The sequence below is a fragment of the Glycine max genome, chromosome 17 (genome assembly GCF_000004515.6).
Source record: "Glycine max cultivar Williams 82 chromosome 17, Glycine_max_v4.0, whole genome shotgun sequence".
Classification (NCBI taxonomy): Eukaryota; Viridiplantae; Streptophyta; class Magnoliopsida; order Fabales; family Fabaceae; genus Glycine; species Glycine max.
Window position 1 is genome coordinate 6801728 of NC_038253.2, and position 22922 is coordinate 6824649.

General features: G+C 33.5%; 2 protein-coding genes across 3 annotated transcripts; one reads left to right on the forward strand and one right to left on the reverse strand.

Moving 5' to 3' along the window:
* Positions 1 to 3745, forward strand: LOC100779315 (LRR receptor-like serine/threonine-protein kinase GSO1). Its single transcript, XM_003550680.5, has one exon. The coding sequence runs from the start codon at positions 356 to 358 to the stop codon at positions 3269 to 3271; it is 2916 nt and encodes a 971-aa protein (XP_003550728.2). The 5' UTR covers positions 1 to 355; the 3' UTR covers positions 3272 to 3745.
* Positions 3746 to 9300: 5555 nt separating this feature from the next.
* Positions 9301 to 22560, reverse strand: LOC100779850 (protein MICRORCHIDIA 6). 2 transcript variants are annotated; one of them, XM_014769915.3, is made up of 19 exons: positions 22162 to 22560; positions 21202 to 21276; positions 21048 to 21082; positions 20291 to 20369; positions 20049 to 20135; positions 19898 to 19973; positions 17321 to 17399; positions 16489 to 16617; positions 14862 to 14960; positions 14651 to 14752; positions 14423 to 14569; positions 13509 to 13601; positions 11638 to 11689; positions 11450 to 11546; positions 11123 to 11175; positions 10843 to 10952; positions 10394 to 10473; positions 10093 to 10135; positions 9301 to 9552 (listed from the first exon to the last, which is right to left on the reverse strand). In XM_014769915.3, the coding sequence occupies exons 1-19, from the start codon at positions 22532 to 22534 to the stop codon at positions 9424 to 9426; spliced, it is 1938 nt and encodes a 645-aa protein (XP_014625401.1). In that variant the 5' UTR covers positions 22535 to 22560; the 3' UTR covers positions 9301 to 9423. The 2 variants fall into 2 exon arrangements, with proteins under 2 accessions (XP_014625401.1, XP_006600635.1); XM_006600572.4 differs by having other exon boundaries at positions 11450 to 11561; positions 22162 to 22558.
* Positions 22561 to 22922: the final 362 nt, after the last annotated feature.

A 22922-nucleotide genomic window follows, 5' to 3' on the forward strand; every position in this document is an offset into this window, starting at 1 on the left:
GGTGGAAACTAGAAAGGCACACGCTTTTTTCTGCACCATTCGGATACATTACCACACACACATGACACATCACATATCCGTACCATTTCAACTTTCTTATTAAACAAAGTAGGCAGGGCTGACTGTGGTACTATTTAAAGCCGAATCTTAACATCCTACTGGCACTTGAATTTGTGTCATTGTTCATTATTATTAGTTTCTCTATTTCTCATTCTTTTTTTTTTCTTATTACTTTCACTTTATACCCATCAAAATTTGAGCCCTTCTAAATTGTTCTCTATTCTTCTATACAGAATGTACCTCCTAGTCCTAGAGCACAACTTTTGAATAATTTGTTCTTGTCTGAACCTTGGAAATGAAACTCATACCTGTCAGACATTCTGCAATGGGTTCCATTTGGATGTGCCATTTGTTTCTGTTATTGTCCATACTTTGTACTACTTTTATTGCAACTATGGCCAATAATGCAACAGATTCCTACTTGCTTCTCAAAGTTAAATCAGAATTGGTAGATCCATTAGGGGCCTTTAGCAACTGGTTTCCAACAACTCAATTCTGCAACTGGAATGGAATAACATGTGCAGTTGATCAGGAACATGTTATAGGCCTCAATCTGTCTGGTTCAGGAATATCAGGTTCTATTTCAGTTGAGTTGGGTAACTTCACTTCTCTTCAAACACTTGATTTGTCTTCAAATTCTCTTTCTGGCTCCATCCCTTCAGAACTGGGTCAGCTTCAAAATCTAAGAATATTGCAACTATACTCAAATGATCTCTCTGGGAACATTCCTTCAGAGATAGGTAACTTGAGGAAGTTGCAAGTTCTTAGAATAGGAGACAACATGCTGACAGGTGAAATTCCACCTAGTGTTGCCAATATGAGTGAATTGAAAGTGTTGGCTCTAGGCTACTGCCACTTAAATGGAAGCATACCCTTTGGAATTGGTAAATTGAAGCATCTAATATCTCTTGATGTACAAATGAACAGCATTAATGGCCACATACCTGAAGAGATTGAAGGCTGTGAAGAGCTCCAAAACTTTGCAGCATCAAACAACATGCTTGAAGGAGACTTACCTTCCTCTATGGGGTCTCTTAAATCTTTGAAAATTCTGAATCTGGCCAATAACAGTTTATCTGGATCAATTCCTACAGCTTTGAGTCATCTTTCTAACTTGACATACCTGAATTTGCTAGGAAACAAACTACATGGAGAAATTCCTTCTGAGCTTAATAGTCTGATTCAGATGCAGAAGCTAGACTTATCCAAAAACAACCTCTCTGGATCAATACCTCTTCTTAATGTAAAATTGCAAAGTCTTGAAACTCTTGTTTTGTCTGATAATGCTCTGACAGGTAGCATTCCAAGTAACTTCTGCCTCAGAGGTTCAAAGCTTCAGCAACTTTTCTTGGCTAGAAACATGCTCTCTGGCAAGTTTCCCTTGGAGCTACTCAACTGCTCCTCAATCCAACAGTTGGACCTTTCTGATAACAGCTTTGAAGGAAAACTTCCTTCCATCTTGGACAAACTGCAGAACCTTACAGATCTTGTGCTCAACAACAACAGCTTTGTTGGATCTCTACCTCCTGAAATTGGCAACATTAGTAGCTTGGAAAATCTTTTCCTATTTGGTAACTTCTTCAAAGGTAAAATTCCATTGGAGATTGGAAGGCTGCAGAGGTTGAGCTCCATTTACCTCTATGACAACCAGATGTCTGGACTTATACCAAGGGAGTTAACAAACTGCACAAGCTTAAAGGAAATTGACTTCTTTGGAAATCACTTCACAGGGCCAATTCCAGAAACTATAGGTAAGCTCAAGGACTTAGTTGTTCTTCATCTTAGGCAGAATGACTTGTCTGGTCCAATCCCACCAAGCATGGGATACTGTAAAAGCCTTCAGATATTGGCCTTAGCAGATAACATGTTGTCTGGTTCCATTCCACCCACTTTCAGTTACCTCTCAGAACTCACTAAAATTACCCTTTACAATAACTCCTTTGAAGGACCTATCCCTCATTCACTCTCCTCTCTTAAAAGCCTCAAAATCATAAACTTCTCACACAACAAGTTCAGTGGAAGTTTCTTTCCTCTCACTTGTTCAAATTCCCTGACCCTTCTGGACCTAACTAACAACAGCTTCTCAGGTCCCATCCCTTCCACTCTAGCCAATTCTAGAAACCTCGGCCGTCTCAGACTTGGACAGAATTATCTCACAGGAACCATTCCTTCTGAATTTGGCCAGCTTACTGAGCTCAACTTTCTTGATCTATCATTCAACAATTTAACAGGAGAAGTTCCACCTCAACTCTCAAACTCCAAGAAAATGGAACACATCTTGATGAATAACAACAGGTTGAGTGGTGAAATATCTGATTGGTTGGGAAGCTTACAAGAACTCGGTGAACTAGATCTCTCATACAATAACTTCAGTGGTAAGGTACCTTCTGAGCTTGGTAACTGCTCAAAACTACTCAAGCTTTCTCTCCATCACAACAATCTCTCTGGTGAAATCCCCCAAGAGATTGGAAACCTCACTTCCCTCAATGTCCTCAATTTGCAAAGGAACGGCTTCTCCGGCCTAATTCCTCCGACAATTCAGCAATGCACAAAGCTGTATGAGCTCCGGCTCTCAGAAAACTTGTTAACAGGTGTTATACCAGTTGAGCTAGGAGGGCTAGCTGAGTTGCAAGTTATATTGGACTTGAGTAAAAATCTCTTCACTGGTGAGATTCCACCTTCTCTAGGAAACCTTATGAAGCTAGAGAGACTGAACCTTTCTTTCAACCAACTTGAGGGAAAAGTTCCTTCTTCACTTGGCAAACTCACAAGCCTGCACGTGTTGAATTTATCAAACAACCACCTTGAAGGCAAGATTCCTTCAACATTTTCAGGATTCCCACTAAGCACATTCCTGAACAATAGCGGCTTGTGTGGTCCACCTTTGAGATCATGCTCCGAATCCATGGTGCAGGGAAAAATTCAGCTATCAAACACACAAGTGGCAATAATCATTGTGGCCATTGTCTTTACTTCCACAGTGATATGCTTAGTGATGCTGTATATAATGCTCAGGATCTGGTGCAACTGGAGAAAAGTGACAATTTCAAGTGCAGAGGGTGGTGGCACTGTTGGTCACAAGACAAGAAATGGAGAGTATTGGAATATGAATTCCTTTGGGTTCATCCCTTCACCAGATAAGCAGAATTCAGCAACAACAACTTCATTCTACAATCTCAAAATGGAAACAATGGAAAATACAAATATGTAACATCTTTTTTCATTAATTTGGGTTCCAAGCTTTGAGGAACCATTAAATCTCAACTGTTGTTACACATCCTCAAATGCTAACATCAATTAATTAATTTAATATAAATACTTCTTGATTCAAACACATACATTATGCCCTACCGCATTTTGTAGGAGCAGGAATTCTTCAACATTGAGTATATCATTCCTAAAATAAGTTTTTGATAATATTTTTAAACAAAGAATGGAAGCTAGATCGCAAGAGGTACATCAGCTACATTATCATTTTCTTCCCACAATCCAAGGGACTTTACTTCAGCCAAAAGTGTATCATACTCATGCTTAGGTTTCTGAATTTTGCTTCTAAGCTGTGTAACCTGCATACTCTTAAAATATCCAAAATACAAACAGACTAACAGTGGGAATTTGGCAATTAGACTACGTAATGAGCCAATCATTATTACTCCATACAAAAGTTACCTTAAGATTAAGTTCTTCCTCTGCCTTTTCATATTCCAAACATCTGTAAAGGAAAAAAAGAGAAAATAAACAAGGGCTTTGCTTCATAGTATTGCAATGTGATAATTAAGAAGTGAAGGGAACTTATTAATGTTCCCAAAGACCTAATAAGATAAGGATAATCATAAACATGGCATGTAGCTTGTGATTTGCAGCAATAGTTGACTCTGATTAAGCCAATCCATGTAGTTGTACAACAGCATTCCGACAAATCAAGTATTGTCAGTGACTAGGTAACTAAGTAATTAGAAATATACTCATTCTTTTTAGAGTTTTTTGTGCGCTTCCATCAAGTTTCTTTGGTGTACCGTCTGTTATGTAGGAGATGCAGTAATCTACATAAAAAACAAGGGTGAAGTTGCCACTTCGCATTAAGAAAAATTTCGACGATTTACAAAGTATAGAGGCCAAGGCAATCAAACAAATCAATAAAAAATGTAAAATCTTAAATGAGAAGTTATTTTATTCAAGAATACTAAAAATAGCATTGAATGTAGGGAATTTGACCAAAAATTAATAACTTCCTCTATGACACGTCATGATAGTAAGTAATAACACAAAACGAAAAAGGACAAGCTAACAGCTATCAATATTAGAAATAAAATTATTAAAAAATAAAGACTACTGTTTGAGTTGTATTAATGAGAATAGTGTCGAACACATTTAGAGGAAACACAAAAAGCTACACACCAGTACATTCTGATCGCATCCAGCAACTGTAACATTTTCTTGCATTGCTTGCCTTTTCATCTTATGAGGGTTTATAGATTGATGTGTCTTCCTCTTTTAAGATTAAGAGGAGGAGCTGAACAACAAGAAGAGATGGAGAAGGAGAAGGAATTAGAGTCTCAATCTCACTGCGTGTGAGGGTCATTTCTCCCTCCACAAAATTATTTCGCAAATCCAATGGTGAGATGTGCAAAAATGAGTTCCGAACCTAGTATTCCAATTTTACAACGATCCAACGATTCGTAATTTTAATAGACAGGTTTGGATATATGCAAGAAAAGAGAGGATTTCGAGAAAAAGAAGAGAAAATCTTAAATGTAAAAATTCTCGGATACGGGAAAAGAAAAGATTTTGAGAAAAAAAAGAAGAATCTTAAATGTAAGAACTCATACATACTCTCAGTTTATTATTTATCTTATTTTTTTATTTTATAAAAAAAATTACTTACTATCAAATGAATAAATAAAATATTTTTTTATTTTCTAAGAACATATATTTATTTTATTTATCTTAAAATCATTATTTTAATTAATAAAATTATTTATTTTTATTTATTTAATTATAAAAATCCTATTATTTTCCTAAAATTCTATTTTTTCAGATAATTTTTAAAAAAATTTATTTTTTTAAAAAATAAGGTGTTACACCACCGAATACCCACTTGTGTGAAATTGCATTTGAGTGAAGGAACAAAGGGTGGACATGCAAATAGTTTTCAATATATGCAATACAATCAAAGAAAAAAAAGGATTTATAATGAGTCCAGAAAACCCATACCCCTTTGAACATTGAACGATACAAGCTTAGCACGTAACAATGAGATCCTAAAACTATAATCCCACAGAAAATAAAGAAGACATGACTCTGAAGGCAACTCATGGTGAGTTTGTGAAATGACTTCAACTTGGTTCCCTCACAACAACCATAATATATTTTTAAGAAGAGACAGAAAAATATGAAGTGAATGTATTTCGATTAGTGATGAGTTGAACTCGCATGTTTGAAAACAACAAATAGATGAAATCATGGCGAGTTTACCATAAAAGCAATTGTTTGCTGTTTTCAAAAATCTTAATTAGTTCAACCCACCACCAATCCAACACATTAAACTCATTTCGAAGATTGGTCTTATAATGGGCCTAAAGATCAAGGTTCTACACACTTCTACCAGACAGCCGAAAGGTGATTACCAAAAACAGAAGATAAGAATTTATTTTACTATTATAACTCGGGTTGACAAAATACTGGTTGGGATTGATAAATTAATATTAGCCTTAAAGATATTTTTTATCATTGTAAGTTAGCATTTTTTTTATTTTGGTTCTTATAACTTTATTTTTCTAATTTTAATCATGTAGACACTTTTTTAATTTTGATTCTAGAAAATTTTTATGTTTATTTTTAATCCTTCTAAGTTAATATTTCTTTAATTTTATATTTTTTAAGATTTATTTTTTTATTTATAATTCTTATAAGTTGGTACCAAAATCATAAACTTATAAAACTAAAGATGAACAAAACATATAACCAAATTAAGAAATACAAAAACATACATAACCTAAAATTAAAAAAAATGAAAGTACAGGAATAAATAAAAAAACATTAAGGACAAAAACATATTTAATTTTTAATATTAATTCGTGAAAAAATGTAGTAACTTATTATGATGGTATCCAGCTCTCCCAAAGTTCCTACAAATTGGTGGCAAAGAAAGGCAACATTTTTGCACTAAAGCTGTGTCTTTGATGCTCTGTTACTTGGATTTCAATTTGTGTTTTTGCACTAGCAGTGGCAGCTTCGGAACCAACACTTTCTCCTTCATCGCCACATCCACAGCTTATATAGCAGACATTTTTGTTCCCTGTATCACCTCACCAAACCAAATATTTCCATCTGTACCGTCCATTCCCCCCTCCCCTTGTACAGAACCTGCACTTGTACTTTCTAGAGCAAGTCATGCCAAGAGCCAGAAATACAACCAAAGTAAGTCCTCCCTTCGTTGCTTTTAATTGTTAGTAATTGATTTATTATGAAAATAATAAGATAATCTTAAAAAAATCACGACACATCATAATTTTACAACTCTAATAAAAAAATTATTTTAATTCTTTAATCTATATTTTATATTTTATTAAAAAAATCTTAATCAATATTATAAGAAATCTAATTATTTATCTAAGTTTTATTATAAGTAACCATATAACAATTAATGATGATGGTCTTGTCGTGTCATTGTCTCAATCACCGACCTGCAAGCCGGTTGCAATCTCTCTCTCATGCTGTCATGAACGTTATTTTTTTTTTTCATCTGCTGCTCTGAATCTCTTGGGTATTCCTTTCATTTGAAGAAGAAAAAAATAGGAAAAAAATAAACAGTAAAATAATACGATATTCCAAATAGAAAATAGACAAAAACATACACATGAAATCTCCAACAAATTGGATTTGATCACATGGCCTTACATGCTATTAGATGTTCCAACTTACCACTACACCAAACTAGGACATTACTTCTTCTTTTTTTAAGAAAAACTAGGACATTACTATAAACAATACAAACGTTATGTATACTATTATTCGTATTACTATGAGTTCATTATGATTTATTAATTCATGTAATTTGACTAATAACTCATTGATCTGATAAACTTATCAGGTTAATGATTGGTCCAATTCTAATAAGTAGCAATGCTTAAAAGAAAGATTAAAGAAAATAGAGAATATTGTATTATATTGTTTTTATGCAAAAAAATGTCTATAATATACTCCATCAACATTTTTTTAGATGGAAAATGGTAAGCACATTGGTTAACGAAGTGAAAGAGAAAATATTTGTATTGGAGTAGAGAAACATGTACTCTCCTATAATTTTAAAATGTGTTCTCATTTAATTTTTAATAAAATCTTTTATTTTTAATTTCTTAATCAATACAAAACATGGGTTAACAAGATTTTTTTGAGAAATTTCAAGACATTTTTTTTAGCACACTTTTTATTATTAGAGGTGTTTCACAAGTTAGATTTAATTAAATTTATGACCTAACTCAATCAAATTTGAAAAAATTGAATTGGATTATATTTTTTTAAACTCAACCCAAACTAACTTATTCATAAAAAAATTTAAATTCAACTCAAATTAACCTATTCATAAACATCAACATAATCAAAGTATTTAAATTTATTCTCTATTTTTAGAATCTAGTATTTTTTGTGAGTTAAGATTTAATGATTAGATCCAAGTAGAGATAATGTGAAAAACCTACTATTATTGCAAACCTTAGTCAAAAAATAGGGATGTCATGCAATTGAAACTGAAAGCACAGGTTTAATGCTTCTTTTAGTAATAGCCTCGCACAAGAAAGCAAGGAAGAGACATATGGAGGTTGAAGGAGATTCAACTAAAACTGTCAAAATGAATCAATTCAACTCATTAAACCAATTCACCTTAACACTCTTATAAATGGGTTAATTTAACTCTGTTCACTTTCTGTTGAGTCATAAAAATATTACTCAAATCAGTCCACAAAAGGTTGGTGGGTTAAACGGATTGACCCACCGGTCGACCCAAAGTTAATAAAACAATATTTAAAAAAAAAAACATCAATAGAAATTTAATTTTTTTCAAAAAAATAAATTTGAATATTTAGCACAACTTTGGATAATAAAATACAACATTTTTTTTAAATTTCATGAGTTTAAAAATAAAAAATATTGGTTATTAAATCATTCACCACCCACATACTACACCTACAATATATATCAACAAGCTAGAAAATATATTGCCATGGAATGTACCCCAAATATCTAAGGTAATCATATAATTCTAAATTTACAATAACATAAATTTAGAAAAATGAAAAAAAAAACATTTCATTTTTACTATTTTTTTTTATTTTTTTAGGTAAATTAAGTGGGTGAATCCAATCCATCACGAGTTGAATCCGAATGGATTGAATCATAGGTAGGTCGGGTTCATTTTTAAAGGTGATTGCAAATGTAATAATACACATAATGGGTTGAGTTGACCACTAATTTTTATCCATTTTAACAGCTCTAAATTTACCATGCTACTTGTGGTTGCAGAAAAAAAATAGGAAAACTTAAATCTTAATCTTTGAAAGAACATGAACATTTTCTATCTTGCAACCTTGTATTGTGTAATGTGTTGTCACTCAACCATTGTTATGACTAATATTTGATTTTTAAATTTAAATATATATAATTTAATATTAATTAATAGGTTCAAAAATCAAATTTCATGACTTAACTTATACATTAACAAGTTTGAATAGGTTGGATTGTATTCGACCCAAATATACTAAATACATAATCCAACTACTTTTAAATTTTTTGGATTAGTTTGAATTTACGATGACCCATACTCATAAACACAATTATTTATTATTGACTTAAATTTATTAAAAATCAATCCCTCATTTATTTTTTATCAAGCTTTTAAGACTTTTAACAAAATGCAACAAATTTTCTTGATCATAATAAAATAGTTGTAGATTTTCTATTTTCTATTTTTCATTTTTTACTCCACAATAAGCACATGTATATAAATTAATTGAAGATTAGGTATAATTGACAAGAGTAATTGATGTTACTCCTATTTTTATCCTAATAAAATAGTTGTGCAGTTTAGTGGTTATGTAAAAACTCAATACAATTGGGAGGTATGAAGAGTAAAAAGGGAGTTGCAAATAGCAAACCCCATGCCATGCGAGTTTTGTCCTTCATAAACTTCGGCAACCATTTACCTATCGCCAAATAAGAATCCAGATGTTTAAGAACATATCATTTCAAGAAAAATGCAATGATATTGGGAGTTCCTGTGGATCACTTTTATCTACTTACAATATAACAGGCCCGACCTATATAGATTGGCCTAAACTATTTATAATTTTACACACAGCATCCTTTCTAAAAAACAAGAGGTACAGCTACACTACCATTTTCTTCCCATAAATATAATCCAAGGGACTTTACTTCGGCCATAAGTGTATCATACTCATGCTTAGCTTCCTGAGTTTTTCTTCTAAGCTGTGTAACCTGTACAAACATGTCCTCTTAAATGGGTCAAAAATGCCAAACAGATTTTCATTCTACAAATCTTCAGCGAGCATACCAAATTTCAACAAAATGCAACAATTGCACCTAAGTATAATAACTTAACACCCTGAGTGAGACATGAAATAAGGAGGAATGAAATAAGGGGTCAATAAATAATAGGATGAGAAATAGAGTAAAAATAATGTGAAAAAAGTGTAGTTTAGATAGATAGAAGTAGGAGAAAGAAGTGTACGGAAATTTCTATGCTTGTTTAGACGCCAGAAAAGAGTAGAGAGAAACAACTAAATTATGTAAAAATATATTTTTATAATATTAAAAAAATAATTTAACCAAACAAATTTAAATTTATTTTATTTTTTTCTTAATGGAAAATATTTTTTATGCTATATAGAAAGTTATCTAAAGGCAGCATCCCAGCACTCCTAATTCTCCAAAATATAACCAGACTAACAGTGGGAATTTGGCAATTGGACTACACAAAGTAATGAGCCAATCATTATTACTCCATACAAAAATTACCTTAAGATTAAGTTCTTCCTCTGCCTTTTCATATTTCAAACATCTGTAAAGGAAAAAAAAGAGAAAATAAACAAGGGCTTTGCTTCATAGTATTGCAATGTGATAATTAAGAAGTAAAGGGAACTTATTAATGTTCCCAAAGACCTAATAAGATAAGGATAATCATAAACATGGCATGCAGCTTGTGATTTGCAGCAATAGTTGACTCTGATTAAGCCAATCCATGTAGTTGTTCGACAGCATTCCGACAAATCAAGTATTGTCAGTGACTAGGTGATTAAGTAATTAGAAATATACTCACTCTTTCAAGAGTTTTTTCTGCACTTCCATCAAGTTTATAATTCTTTGGTCTACCGTCTGGTCTGTAGGAGATGCAGTTGTCTACATAAAAAAATAAGGGTGAAGCCACTTGGTATTAAGAAAGTTTTCAACAATTTACAATGAAAAAGTATAGAGGCCAAGGCAATCACACAAATCAATAAAAATGTTAAATCTCAAATGAGTAGTTATTCTATTCAAGAATACTAATAATAACGTCAAATGTAGGGAATTTAACCAAAAATTAATAATTTTCTCTATGCCAAGTCATGATAGTAAGTAGTAACATAACAAAATTAAGAACAAAAAAGGACAAGCTAACAGGTATCAATATTAAAAATAAAATTGTTAGAAAACAAAGACTACAATTTTGGGTTGTATTAACGAGAATAGTTTAGAACACATTCAGAAGAAACACAAAAAGTTACACACCAGTACATTCTGATCACATCCAGCAACTGTAACATTTTCTTGCATTGCTTGCCTTTTCATCTTATGAAGGTCTATAGATCCATGTGTCTTCCTTTTATTAAGAGGAGCACCTGAAGCAAAACAAGAAACTGTTAGTTGGATAAAATTCATTAAGCCAGTGGAAAAAAATCTTGTTTCTCACACAACCAGTATTTGACATTAGTGCAAGTGAAAAACAGTCTAGCAATGCAACTGGTTTTTTGATGATGTGATTTCTGGAGTGATGAAATAAGTGGGCTACCTGGATCTCCAGTGCTTCTTTTACAATACCCAATCAGATGACAGTGATAATCCCTGCAAAATTTTAACAGGGGTCCTGGCATATCAGATATTAATGCTTAAAAACCATGAAGGGCTGAGGAGGTTAATATTCTCAGTATGGACCCAACAACAAAAAAGAAATAGTCAAACTCCACAGTATCATCTACTTTAAAGTTATCATACTGAATATTCTTGCATGTGTTTCAAAAGCAGAAAACATGCAAAAGAAGAGAAGATAGCATGCAAATAAAAAATATATATTTCCAAGATCCATGTACACAACACAAAATTAGCATAAACAATATACCAGTACTCCCATGTCATTTGCTTCAGGCGTAGTTCAAGTTTTTGAAACAGGGAAGTTCTCTCAAAATCCTGCTTATTATGAGTTGGCTCAAGATAATCTGCTTGCAAGATTCCTGACACAAGAGATAATTATCCTGTAGAAATCAATTAGAACTAGATATTGTCAAGTAAAATGCACTTGCTGCTTACCAACAACTCCTCTACCCCTAGTATTTGTATAGTTTACAACCTTCCAAAATGGCTGCAAAAGAAACTCAGCATGTCATATGGTAAACCATGCTTCATTAACATAGAATATGATAGAATAACAATTGATAAACCAGCAAAATATAACATTGAAAACAGAAATCACATACAATACAGCAATATACTTGCTGTCCCAGACACACAAGTCCCTTACAGAGATTACTCTCTATCCGTAGACTGCAAATAACAACACCCTTTGTGATAAGAACCTTGAGAGAATTACGCCACAAAATCTAGTCATTGTAGTGGGAGAGCCTAGGACCTTATAAACTCCACACAAAAATCTCATACTTCCAATGAAGGACTCAATTCCCAGCCCTTACAATTGGACTCTCACATCCCATTATGCTCTGCAACCCCAGCAGCACCCACTCCACAATGTTAGCTGTGCACTGACCCTTTGACTAGTCCCAAGTAAACACTGCAATGTTGGTGTCACCATCCAAGCTGCTAGTTTGCAACTGAGATGTGATGGAAAGCTTTGATAGCAGTTGATAAGAACCTTGGGAGCATCACACTACAAAAGCTAGTTGCTATAGTTAGCATCCAAGGCCTTATAAACTCCACATAGAAACCGGTACTTCCAAGGTGGAACACACGTCTCATACCTTACAATTGGGTCCTAACACTCTGCTTAATTACATGCACTACCAATTATACCCTAATACATAACTGCCAACAGTTATTTTCCATGAATAATTGTCATCAAAGCAGTTTCGTATTCTAATCTAATACAGAACAACTAATGTAAGATAAGTTATCTTCTATCAACATTCCTATTCCTAATAATACATTACTGGTCCTAACTTCTACTCATAACTGCCAACATGTCAGTTATCGTTACACATATTTCATAATACATGATTACCCATTAATCATGACAGTTGTTATTGGTTCCAATGAATATAAAATGATTTAAAATGTTATAGGCTGGTTTGATGCTGCAATACATGCAATTTGACAAACAAGTAAGTTCCATTTTAATTGCAATTTCCCAAGAAGATGGAGAATAAAAACTCCTTTTTTTTCTTTTTTTTCAACATAATCATAATATATATATTAACTTGTAAAAGCTAACATACGTGATATGCCAATCAGCACCTAATCTTTCTACACATTTTAACAAACCACAAGTATTATGTCCATGCAAAAAATAAAAAGTTCCACCTAAATCAATTGAACCAAACTAACTACAGACCCACAGAATTTGGAGTTATTCCCTCTTTTTAGTTTTCAGGTTTTTGACAAGAGCAAGGATATTAAGTTTCAAGAGGATATGCTTTTGTTGAGATATGATATGCTGGAGACTTAGGCTGTTGGACTTGGAGATATAAATCATATCTCCAAAATCTACACCATATGATAGCAAAATCACATCATATCTCAACAGCTTTGTATAGTATTCTTTGGAGTGTTTGAAGGGAACAAAACACAGAATTCTATAGACATAATTATTCTCTATTTTGAAATGAGATTGTGTTCATGAGTTTCTTTTCATTGGAACATTGCACTCAGTGTTTATACAGCATCTCCTTGACTCAGGTTACTTTTCTTTCTTCTTTTGATCCTTTTTTTATCAAGGATATCTTATCCTCCTCTTTCTTGTGGCCCTTCAACAACAACATCCAAGCCTTGCCCCACTAGGTAGGATCCAGATCAAACAATGCCTTTGTATTCTATCAAGACCAAAATTTTAAAATTAGATCAAGGTCTTTTTTAATGGTTACATTTAAGGTTTTCCCCAGTCTTCCTCTACTTGTATTGAGTTATCATCCATTTGATCAACTTTCCTTACTCTGTTGTGTGATAATTACCAGTATCAGCCGATTTTTGTGATATACATTGAAGCCATGGATGTTCCCTTTAGGAGCTTCCTTAACAAATCCAATTGTTGTTACAGATACTCCCTGCAAAATTAATCAAAAAGAAAAAAACAAATCAATTATAGCTAGCAGAAGTACCTTGGTTCAACTGCTTAGTCCTTAAGATTTGAACCACTAATTGTTAATATCAACATGGAATCATGCATGCATAATAGATATGAAGCCATCGTTTTAAAATTTTGCATGCATGTTATAGATATAAAATCATTTGTAGGCATTCACTCAAATTAAATTTTTGGGATAGTTGGTTCATGATACAATATTAGGGCTGTTGGAAAAAGCCACCTAAATTGTGGTCACCCCTAGATAGAGTGGGTGCGTTGAAAGTCTCACATGACAGGTAGTCGTGGGCAAAAGAGGACATGCTTAAGTCCCACATCAACTAAAGATAGTGTCGGGATACACTATATAAGTGGGGAACAATCCTCACCTTACAAGCCGATTTTGAAGAATTGGGTTAGGCCCAAACCCACTTTCTAACAAGGGCCTTAGTGACCATGAGATCCAAAATTCTATCCTTGTTGCCCCTATTTTTTTCAATAAAAGTTAATATTTCAACAAGGTGTGCCCGTGCACTGTTTACAATTTAAGTTCAAATGGCTCTTGTGTGAGGGAGCATTTTAGATATAAAACCATTCATGTGCTTCCGTCCAACAGCTTAAACTTTTGAGACAGTGACAGTTAAGTCATGACAATGCATATTTAGTCTGTCAAGAACCAACTCTCTTAAAAGCTTAAGCTGTTAAGTGATTTTACATGATTTTATCTATAACATTAGCATAGCCCAAGATGAATTTCCAGTGAGTTAATAAAGAAAAAAAATCTTTCGGCAGACAGACAACAACCTCTTTAGAACTACCACACTGTGGTCTATACAAGACAAATTCAGTATATTTGAGATCATCTGCAATGTTATGTAGCTTCACAACTTGCCCTCGCAATATCATTCTAAAACTTTCTGGTATCCGCAAGTACAATATGGACAAGTAAGCCTGTTTAAGATGAGAATTAGACTAGAGAATAAACAACCTTCTATGTAACCAACTAAGCATAAGTTTCTAAATCAAGCATACATGTAAAGAATAATGAAAACGGTTAGCAATGTGTCCCTCATTTACTATCTTTGAGGCAGAATGTGTGTCAATCTTCTTGATATCCCCGACAATATGAATATCCTGCATCCAAAATATAAGAAGCCCCCTCTAAGTAACAAAAGCATGACTTTATAACTGCTGGCAAAGAAGGAAAAAAAGAAGGAAAATCAATAAAACAAAAAAACACAACCTCGGGATCAGAATTAAAGTCTAGCTCCAAATTGCCATCATCATTGAACCATAAATTGAAGATAATAATTTTAGTACCATGATTTCCAATGTCATCAAACTGCCAACAGAGAAGAATATTGAAAGAGAATCATAAACTTAGAAGGAATATGCTTAGCCTATTCAAAAAACAGCAAACATTATAAAACAACTTGATGAGTTACACTAATTTTACAAGTGTAAGAAAATCTGAGAAATATTTTAGAATAATCTGATTATTATATCTTAGAATATTTTTAAAGTATCATAGATAATATCTTAGGATTTATTCTACTTCTATATTTTATGATCTGTTTCCTTATTTAATTAAGATCTTTGTAATTATAGGTATATCTTAATCTTATTAGAATCTGATTTATAGGCATATCATATCATGTATATAGGAATAAAATCTCCTATAATAATTTGTAATTTGTATTTATAGCAATCAACTTATATAAAATGGACTCCATTGTATAGTTTACACACAAGGTTTCATCATCTCTTGAATCTACTTTTCTCTCTTTCAACAACGATTTATTTAGCCATGTTTGATACCCTTTAACTAGCTCCATATTTGACTAGCACAGCAGTGGCAATAGCATATTATACCTATATTCATTTTTAACAAACTAATCTAAAGTCTAAACACACACCTATTCGAATTAGGATTTCATTCCTAATCTTTATAATAGGAGATTGTAAATTTGTAATGCTTTCTTTCAAATAGAGTGCTCAGTTTCATGAATTATAGCAGCAAATTCCTATGCAATGCATAAATGCATCAAACCTTAAGGTGTGACCTAGGTTTCATTTTTCTTCTCTACTTCTAGCATACTTCCTTTGATTTTACCAACTGCCGATATCACATTTCTTAGTAAAGCATCATTGAAACTTCACCCCATAAAAAACTCAATCTTTGATTCTTCCTTCTTAAAACCCACCAAACCCCAAATCCTAGTTTCATAATAATAGTGTTCAGACGTCAGATTACCCAATTGTCTGCTAAAACCACATTCTAGTGCTTGTAATGTGATAGACTGATAGAGGATGGTTCATAAAGACGATGGAAACACCAAATAGATATACAACAGGATGCAATTTTCAAAACCACACTCTAACCTTCAAGGTATTTGAAAAACCTGGACTCCCTACCAAGTTTTACTCAAACAAAAGAATCTGCTCTTCTCTTTCTGGCTTTCCCTACCAACACTAATAGAAAGAGAAAACACCCTAAAAGAGCATTAAGACAATCCATAACACACACAAGCAATGCTAAATAAACAATTCTCTCCGATAAAAGGAGCCTCTGGATATCTTATTTAAAATATGATCCCAGCGCCACTAAATAGCTCAAGCCATGTTCTTGCTATTTTGCCACTTATATTTATCGCCAAATTTGACATAAATATCTCAACAGAATAGATAAACATATATATAGAAGACAAATTAAGAATTAGTATCCTACAACCATAAATTGCAGTCCCTACTCCCAAGAGAAACCTGACAAGTATTTTAAGGAATAAGCAAAGACAACATAGAAATTATTCAGTACGTTCCGAAGGAGGAAGCCAATTATCATGGATGATAGGGAAAATTCAGAAGCTGACTAGTTTCAGAAGTTCTTCTTCTGATAGATATGGAGACCAGTGCAACAGTATGGACAAATTCGACCTAAAATGCTCTCCGTCATTTAGTCTTTCCAAGTATCCAGTTGATGTATCAAACTTATAATTCACCTGAAATTAACATGATCACTTAGTCAGATAAAATTGAAACGGCAAGAGCAGAACCATCTATAGAAGGGTTATAACTGGAAAGAGAGTACAAGCAGTACATCAAATCATCACGATGGTAGACAAGAAAGAAAAATGCATGCAATAAGTATCAGCAGCATGCACCATGACAATGCCAAGTTAACTTACAAGTACTCTACATGTACAAGTTCACTGACAATTAAAAGAGTTGAAAAAAATAAAGCGTACAATAAACTTTTCCGTTCCTGAAGTATAATCTTTCACAACTAAATTTCGTTTGTTGATTGGGGCAAAGTTTCCATTAAAAAACCCAGCGTTTTTTATGTCTCTCTCCTTAAGTTTTTTATGTTATCACTAAACTCCCATGTAGTTTGGTTTTATGTGAAAATGTGACTTGTTTTTTGTTAAGTAAAACTATTCAAATACTTAAAACCAAAACTTCAAAGGGGTTAAGCAATAAAGAGAAACAGTTTTTTGTTATGGTAAGGTCATGTGTTGTGCATGCGCTTAATAATGCTCCATTTGACTTGGCACTGTAAAGCCTCTAAACTATCAATATACAGTTACCATGTCCACTTCTTTTAGTAACAAATCAGCATCATAAAGAAAATCAGAATTTAAAAAAAGAAAAAGTACTATATAAACCAGAACCCTCAAAAAAGTAAAAATGAGCAATATAACTCACCATGGGGACTACAACTCTGTCTTGCTGTGTTTGCATCAAGTATGTATAAGACAGAAGTCCAATGCTTTGAGTCAATTTCCTGATCAACATACAATCAGTAGAGAAGAAAGAAAGTAATAGTAATTTAAAGATTATCCCATAGTTGCAGACATTGTTGCAAGACTTCCCTGTCTATGTATTACCTTCACGTTAGTAGGTGAATAAAACAATACAAAGAGGGTGACAGAAAGAAACAACTAGGTTTTGATGCTAAATATAGATACAATGGATCAATTTTAAGGCTATAGCCAACATACAATCAGTAGAGAAGAAAGAAAGTAATAGTAATTTAAAGATTATCCCATAGTTGCAGACATTGTTGCAAGACTTCCCTGTCTATGTATTACCTTCACGTTAGTAGGTGAATAAAACAATACAAAGAGGGTGACAGAAAGAAACAACTAGGTTTTGATGATAAATATAGATACAATGGATCAATTTTAAGGCTATAGCCTCCAGACTCCAGAGCAATGTGATAAATCTCATGTCTGCCCTGAATGAATGAATGCAAAGCTTGCAGAGTTCAAGGTCATGGGAAGCAGATAGTGGAAGAAAGAAAATGGAGAAAAGGAAAAAGTGGAAGAGAGAAAAATGGAGAAAAGGAAAAACTGAATATTATTTTGGATAATGCTCAAATGAGCAAAACTCACCTTTACATGAATACATTGTGCCTTATAAAACTAATACTAGTAAGTTGTTACATAATTGGTTACCAGAATAACTAACTTGTAACTAACTAAAACTAACGCTAGTAACACTAGTAATCTATATCTCTAATACCCCCGCAAGCTGGAAGGTGTTGAAGAAGATAATACATCTACATCAAAGGAAAAGGAAATAAAGTCTGAAAAAAAAATTAGAATATAGCTAAACATGTCGGATACATCGGCCAAAACAGAAATATAGAAACAAATCAAAATGTAGGTGCGGCCATGATGCATAGCTCCTAAAAGTCTTCGACCAACATCGACTTTCTCAATCTTCTTCCAAGAGTCCAAAGCAAGCATCAAAGCTTAGCCACCAAACAAAGGCAACAACAAGGCCATTTGGTAGAAGTTCAAATGATCAAAGCTTAACCATCAAGAGTAGAAGCTAAAAATAATGCTTAACCACTCAAGACAGAAGCAAAACAACAATCCAATGCTTAACCATTCATGACAAAAGCTCAAACAATGTTTAATCACCATGGACAGAAGCTTACATCAACAAATAGAAGAACACAAAATCTGTCTTCTATGAGGACTTTTCACAAACACTTTGTGAATCAAGAACAACCAAGGCTTAACCATCCATGGCAGAAGCTAAAACAATACTTAACCACCTTGGACAAATGTAAACAAATGAACAATGCTTAACCACCACACATGGCAGAAGCTAAAATCATCAAAAAAAGCCTAAAAGGCTCAAAACAATAAGCCAAAACAGGCCAAATATCCATGAAACAATGAAAAGATTAATCACCAAACAGTTGGTGTGCAGCTTTTTAAAATAATACAAGAATTCAAACAGTAGCCAATACCTTCAAAATCTTCAAAAGCATTTAATCAAAAACTTTGTAGGCAAAAACTGGGCAGTGCTAGACATGGAGAGAACCTTGAGATCTACCAAACTCAAGGTCATCAAATTCAACATCAAGCCTGAGATAATAGTTCGATATGCATCCTCGTCAGCAATCACCACTCACGACAGAGGAAGGCGGTGCACAGCGGCCGGCCTCACGGCAGAAAAGGCCAAAAAGATAGAGGGGTTTTGTTGCGGAGTAAAGCAGCAGTTGAAAATTGTTGTCCCGGCGAAGTACGAGGTTGGAAATCGCCAGTGTGATAAAGCACGGTGATCGGAAATCACCAGCGTGGCGGCGGCGACAAATGTTTAGGGGTTTTGTCGCGGATGCGGAGAGGAATTGATTGGTAGTGGTGGTTTCACGAATCGCGGCTCAAATAGGCCAGAAATCAAAGGAAAGGGAAAATGTTAAGTTTTGTGTTTTGGAGAAAAAAAATTTAGGAAAATGTAATCAAAAAATGAAAAAGGGAAATATGAGAAGATGAATAAGGATTGAACGAAGGTAGGTGTTGACCAGAATCGGTGTCTCATGACAGAGGACGGCGACGGCAATGAACGGAGAGGTTGATCAATAGTGGCAGCGGAGAGGAAATGATAAAGCTCTGATACCATAATAAATCTCATGTCTGCCGTGAATGAATGGATGCAAAGCTTGCAGAAGAATAAAGTTCAAGGTCAAGGGAAGCAGATAGTGGAAGAAAGAAAATGGAGAAAAGGAAAAAGCGGAAGAGAGAAAAATGGAGAAAAGGAAAAACTGAATATTATGTTGGATAATGCTCAAATGAGCAAAACTCACATTTACATGAATACATTGTGCCTTATATGACTAAAGCTAGTAAGTTGTTACATAATTGGTTACAAGAATAACTAGCTTGTAACTAACTAAAACTAACTAATGCTAGTAACACTAGTAATCTATATCTCTAATACAATGCTCAAACAAACCATAAAGTAAAGTCATGAATTCAGGATCCATACATATTATTCTGGTGGCGGCTGAAGACAATGACATCTGCACCCAGTCTCATACTACCAGTCTTGAAGCCATTTCCATCTACAAGGCCAAAAGGAAAAATAAACACAAAAGAAAGTATCAAAATCATTGCAAACAGAATGCCAAAGTCCATACACTGTCCAATTGCAATTTTTGACTTGTTTGAAAATCCAAAACTCATGCATTGACGCATTGCTTCTGGATCCATTCCACCACCATCGTCTGTTTTGCACGTATCAGAACAATATCAAAAGAATAAGAATATTAAATATTATAAAATCATCAAATTCAGAATGAAGATACAAGATTCAGAGGTAGGAAGTTAAAACGATGAACTATCAACTTCCTACTACTGGCTAGTACCATAAGCAATATACCTCTAATCAACAACGCTGGACTTCCATCTTTTGGATTTAAAATTTTATCTACAAAGACAAAAGTAGCCCCATTTTGGATCTACCCTATGAACAAAAGTCAATAATGCACTACAAATTATGCAATTGCAAAATCTTCAAAAACACAGAACAGTAGAGGCAATAGGCATTAAGAATTAATTTAGAACCTAACAAGTTAATCATTAACAAGACAATGTCATGTTAGAGAGAGAAAAACTGGAAAACACAAGAATAAAATTAATATACCCTACACACATAATGGCAGGTCCTACTATAATTGTTTTGTGTGTCTCTCTCATAACATAACATTGTCATTAGTTACTAACACAGGAGGAAACTGATCTGTTAAGATTTAACACTAATATATGTCATAACAATTAAAGAATAGAATATTGGAATAAACATAAAACAGACATCAAAATTTAAAAATGAATGTATCAAATCTATTTCTATAACAAAACAAAGCACACTTGGCATTGTGGGCTTATATCCAAAAAAGGATACTTACAATCTTATGTAGTTCATATATTTCAATTAACAGCTGTCAAAAAGGCCACGCCAAATCAAGATACAAGTAAAAATAAATAAATAAAGTTGTTTTAGGACAAGTAAACAGCACAAAAGAATAGAAATCACACTATAAGTTGCCAATAGCTGAACATGCAGCAAAAAATCAAAGAAAATAGCACAATGTCTTTAAAACTAACTGTTTCATGGTTCAAGCACCGAAGAGAATCACCTCATCAACTGCATTATCGATAAGCTCAGCAATAGCTGCAGACAGAAAAACAGAAGAATATTTTAACACGTGAAAAGAAAAGAAGAAAAAAAAGAGGTTCTCTGGAAGAACCATTGAGAAGAAAAATAAGCTTAAATAAACCACTAGAACATACCACCAAATACCCACTTATGTGAAGTTGCATTTGAGTGAAGGAAGAAAGGGTGAACATGCAAGTAGTTTCCAGTATCTGCAATACAATCAAAGAAAAAAGTATATATAACGACTCCAGAAAACCACAAATTCCCTTTGCACCTACACGCTACAAGCTTATTAGCATGTAGCATGTGAGATCCGAAAACTATAATCCCTAATAAAATCAAGTGGCTGTGAGTTTGTTGGAGGACTTAAATTCCATTCGCACACAAAACAAATTTAGAAAGGAATGAAGAACTTTAAGTGAGACTAAACTCATAGTCGACCTAAAAAAAATCAAAGATCAAGGGATCTTAATGGAAAGCCAAAAGATAGTTACAGAAACCTACACACAACACATTTTTAGAAAGGGATAAAGAACTTGTGAGACTAAACTCATATGAAAGATTAGCCTCATAAGTGACCTAAAATACCAAAGCTCTTGGGATCTCACCCGAGAGCCAAAAGATAGTTACCAAAACCTTCGCGCTACAAGCTTAGCACGTAACAGTGAGATCCTAAAACTATAATCCCAAAGAAAATCAAGCAGACGTGACTCTTAAGGCAACACATTCACCCACAATGCATTTTTAAGAAAAGACGAGAAATATGAAGGTGAATGTATTTTGATTAGTGATGAATTGAAGTGGCACCTTGAGTTTTGAAAGCAACAAAAAGATAAAAATCATGGCGACTTTACCATAAAAGCAACTATTTGCTGCTTTAAAAAACCATGGCAAGTTCAACCAATAGTCAATCCAACCCGCACTAGACTCAGGTCAAAGATTAGTCTCTTAACCGCGGAAAGTCAAAAAGATAATTACCAAAAACAGAAGATCAGCATTTATTTTACTAATATAAAATATTGAGTGGGGTTTTGTTGGTTGGTAAAGTATATTCAGATTATTAATTAGAGGGAAAAAAAAATGTAGTAACTTACTTGGGAAGTTGAGTTTAGAAGAAAGGCCATTATTATCATGATGGTATCCAGCTCTCCAGAAGTTTCTACAAAATGGTGGCAGAGAAAGACCAGTTGTGTCATCAACGTCAACATACAACGGCGCTACCATTTCTTCCATTTGACGAGTGGAATAGCTATGACAAGTGCTTAGAGCACTAGAGCTTCTATTTCCTTCAGACGCTACTTGTATTATATTCTCCGTTACTTGGCATGTTTCCTTCTTGATTTCAATTAGTTTCTTTGCAGGTTCGGAACCTACATTTTCCACTTCGTCATCATCACTATTGCATAAATCCACTATTTCTATAGAAGACATTTTTGTTCCCTGTATCGCCTCACCACATATTTCCATATGTAGCGTCCATTCCCCCCCCTTTTGTGCAGTAGTTTTGTAGCGTCCATTTCGGAACCTTCTAGAACAAGTCATGTCAAGAGGCAAGAACGATGAGAATGTAATAAAGTACTATCTCCTCTCCTTTTCTTTAGTTGTCGAGTTTTTAAAATGAATTTGTTTTTATTTAGATGTTATTTTCAAATTTTAAAATAATATTAATTATTTTTTTACCTAATTTTTAATTAATTTACACTTATGTATTTATTATAGAATAAAAATGAAAACAAAAATATAATAAGAAATTTCATAGCTATTTTATTGAAATGAAGAAAATTTAGTATATTTTTTTATTTTTACGTAAAAATCTTAAAAGTCGGATTAAAAAGAACAAAAGAAATATTTATTA

Coding starts and splice junctions, on each gene's coding strand:
- LOC100779315 (XM_003550680.5), top strand. CDS start 356: ATGAAACTCATACCTGTCAGACATTCTGCAATGGGTTCCATTTGGATG.
- LOC100779850 (XM_006600572.4), bottom strand. CDS start 22,534: ATGGAAATATGTGGTGAGGCGATACAGGGAACAAAAATGTCTTCTATA. Junction 17,400..19,897: donor AGCCGCCACCAGAATAATAT/GTATGGATCCTG, acceptor TATGTTGATCAG/GAAATTGACTCAAAGCATTG. Junction 14,753..14,861: donor ACTTTAATTCTGATCCCGAG/GTTGTGTTTTTT, acceptor TTTTGGATGCAG/GATATTCATATTGTCGGGGA.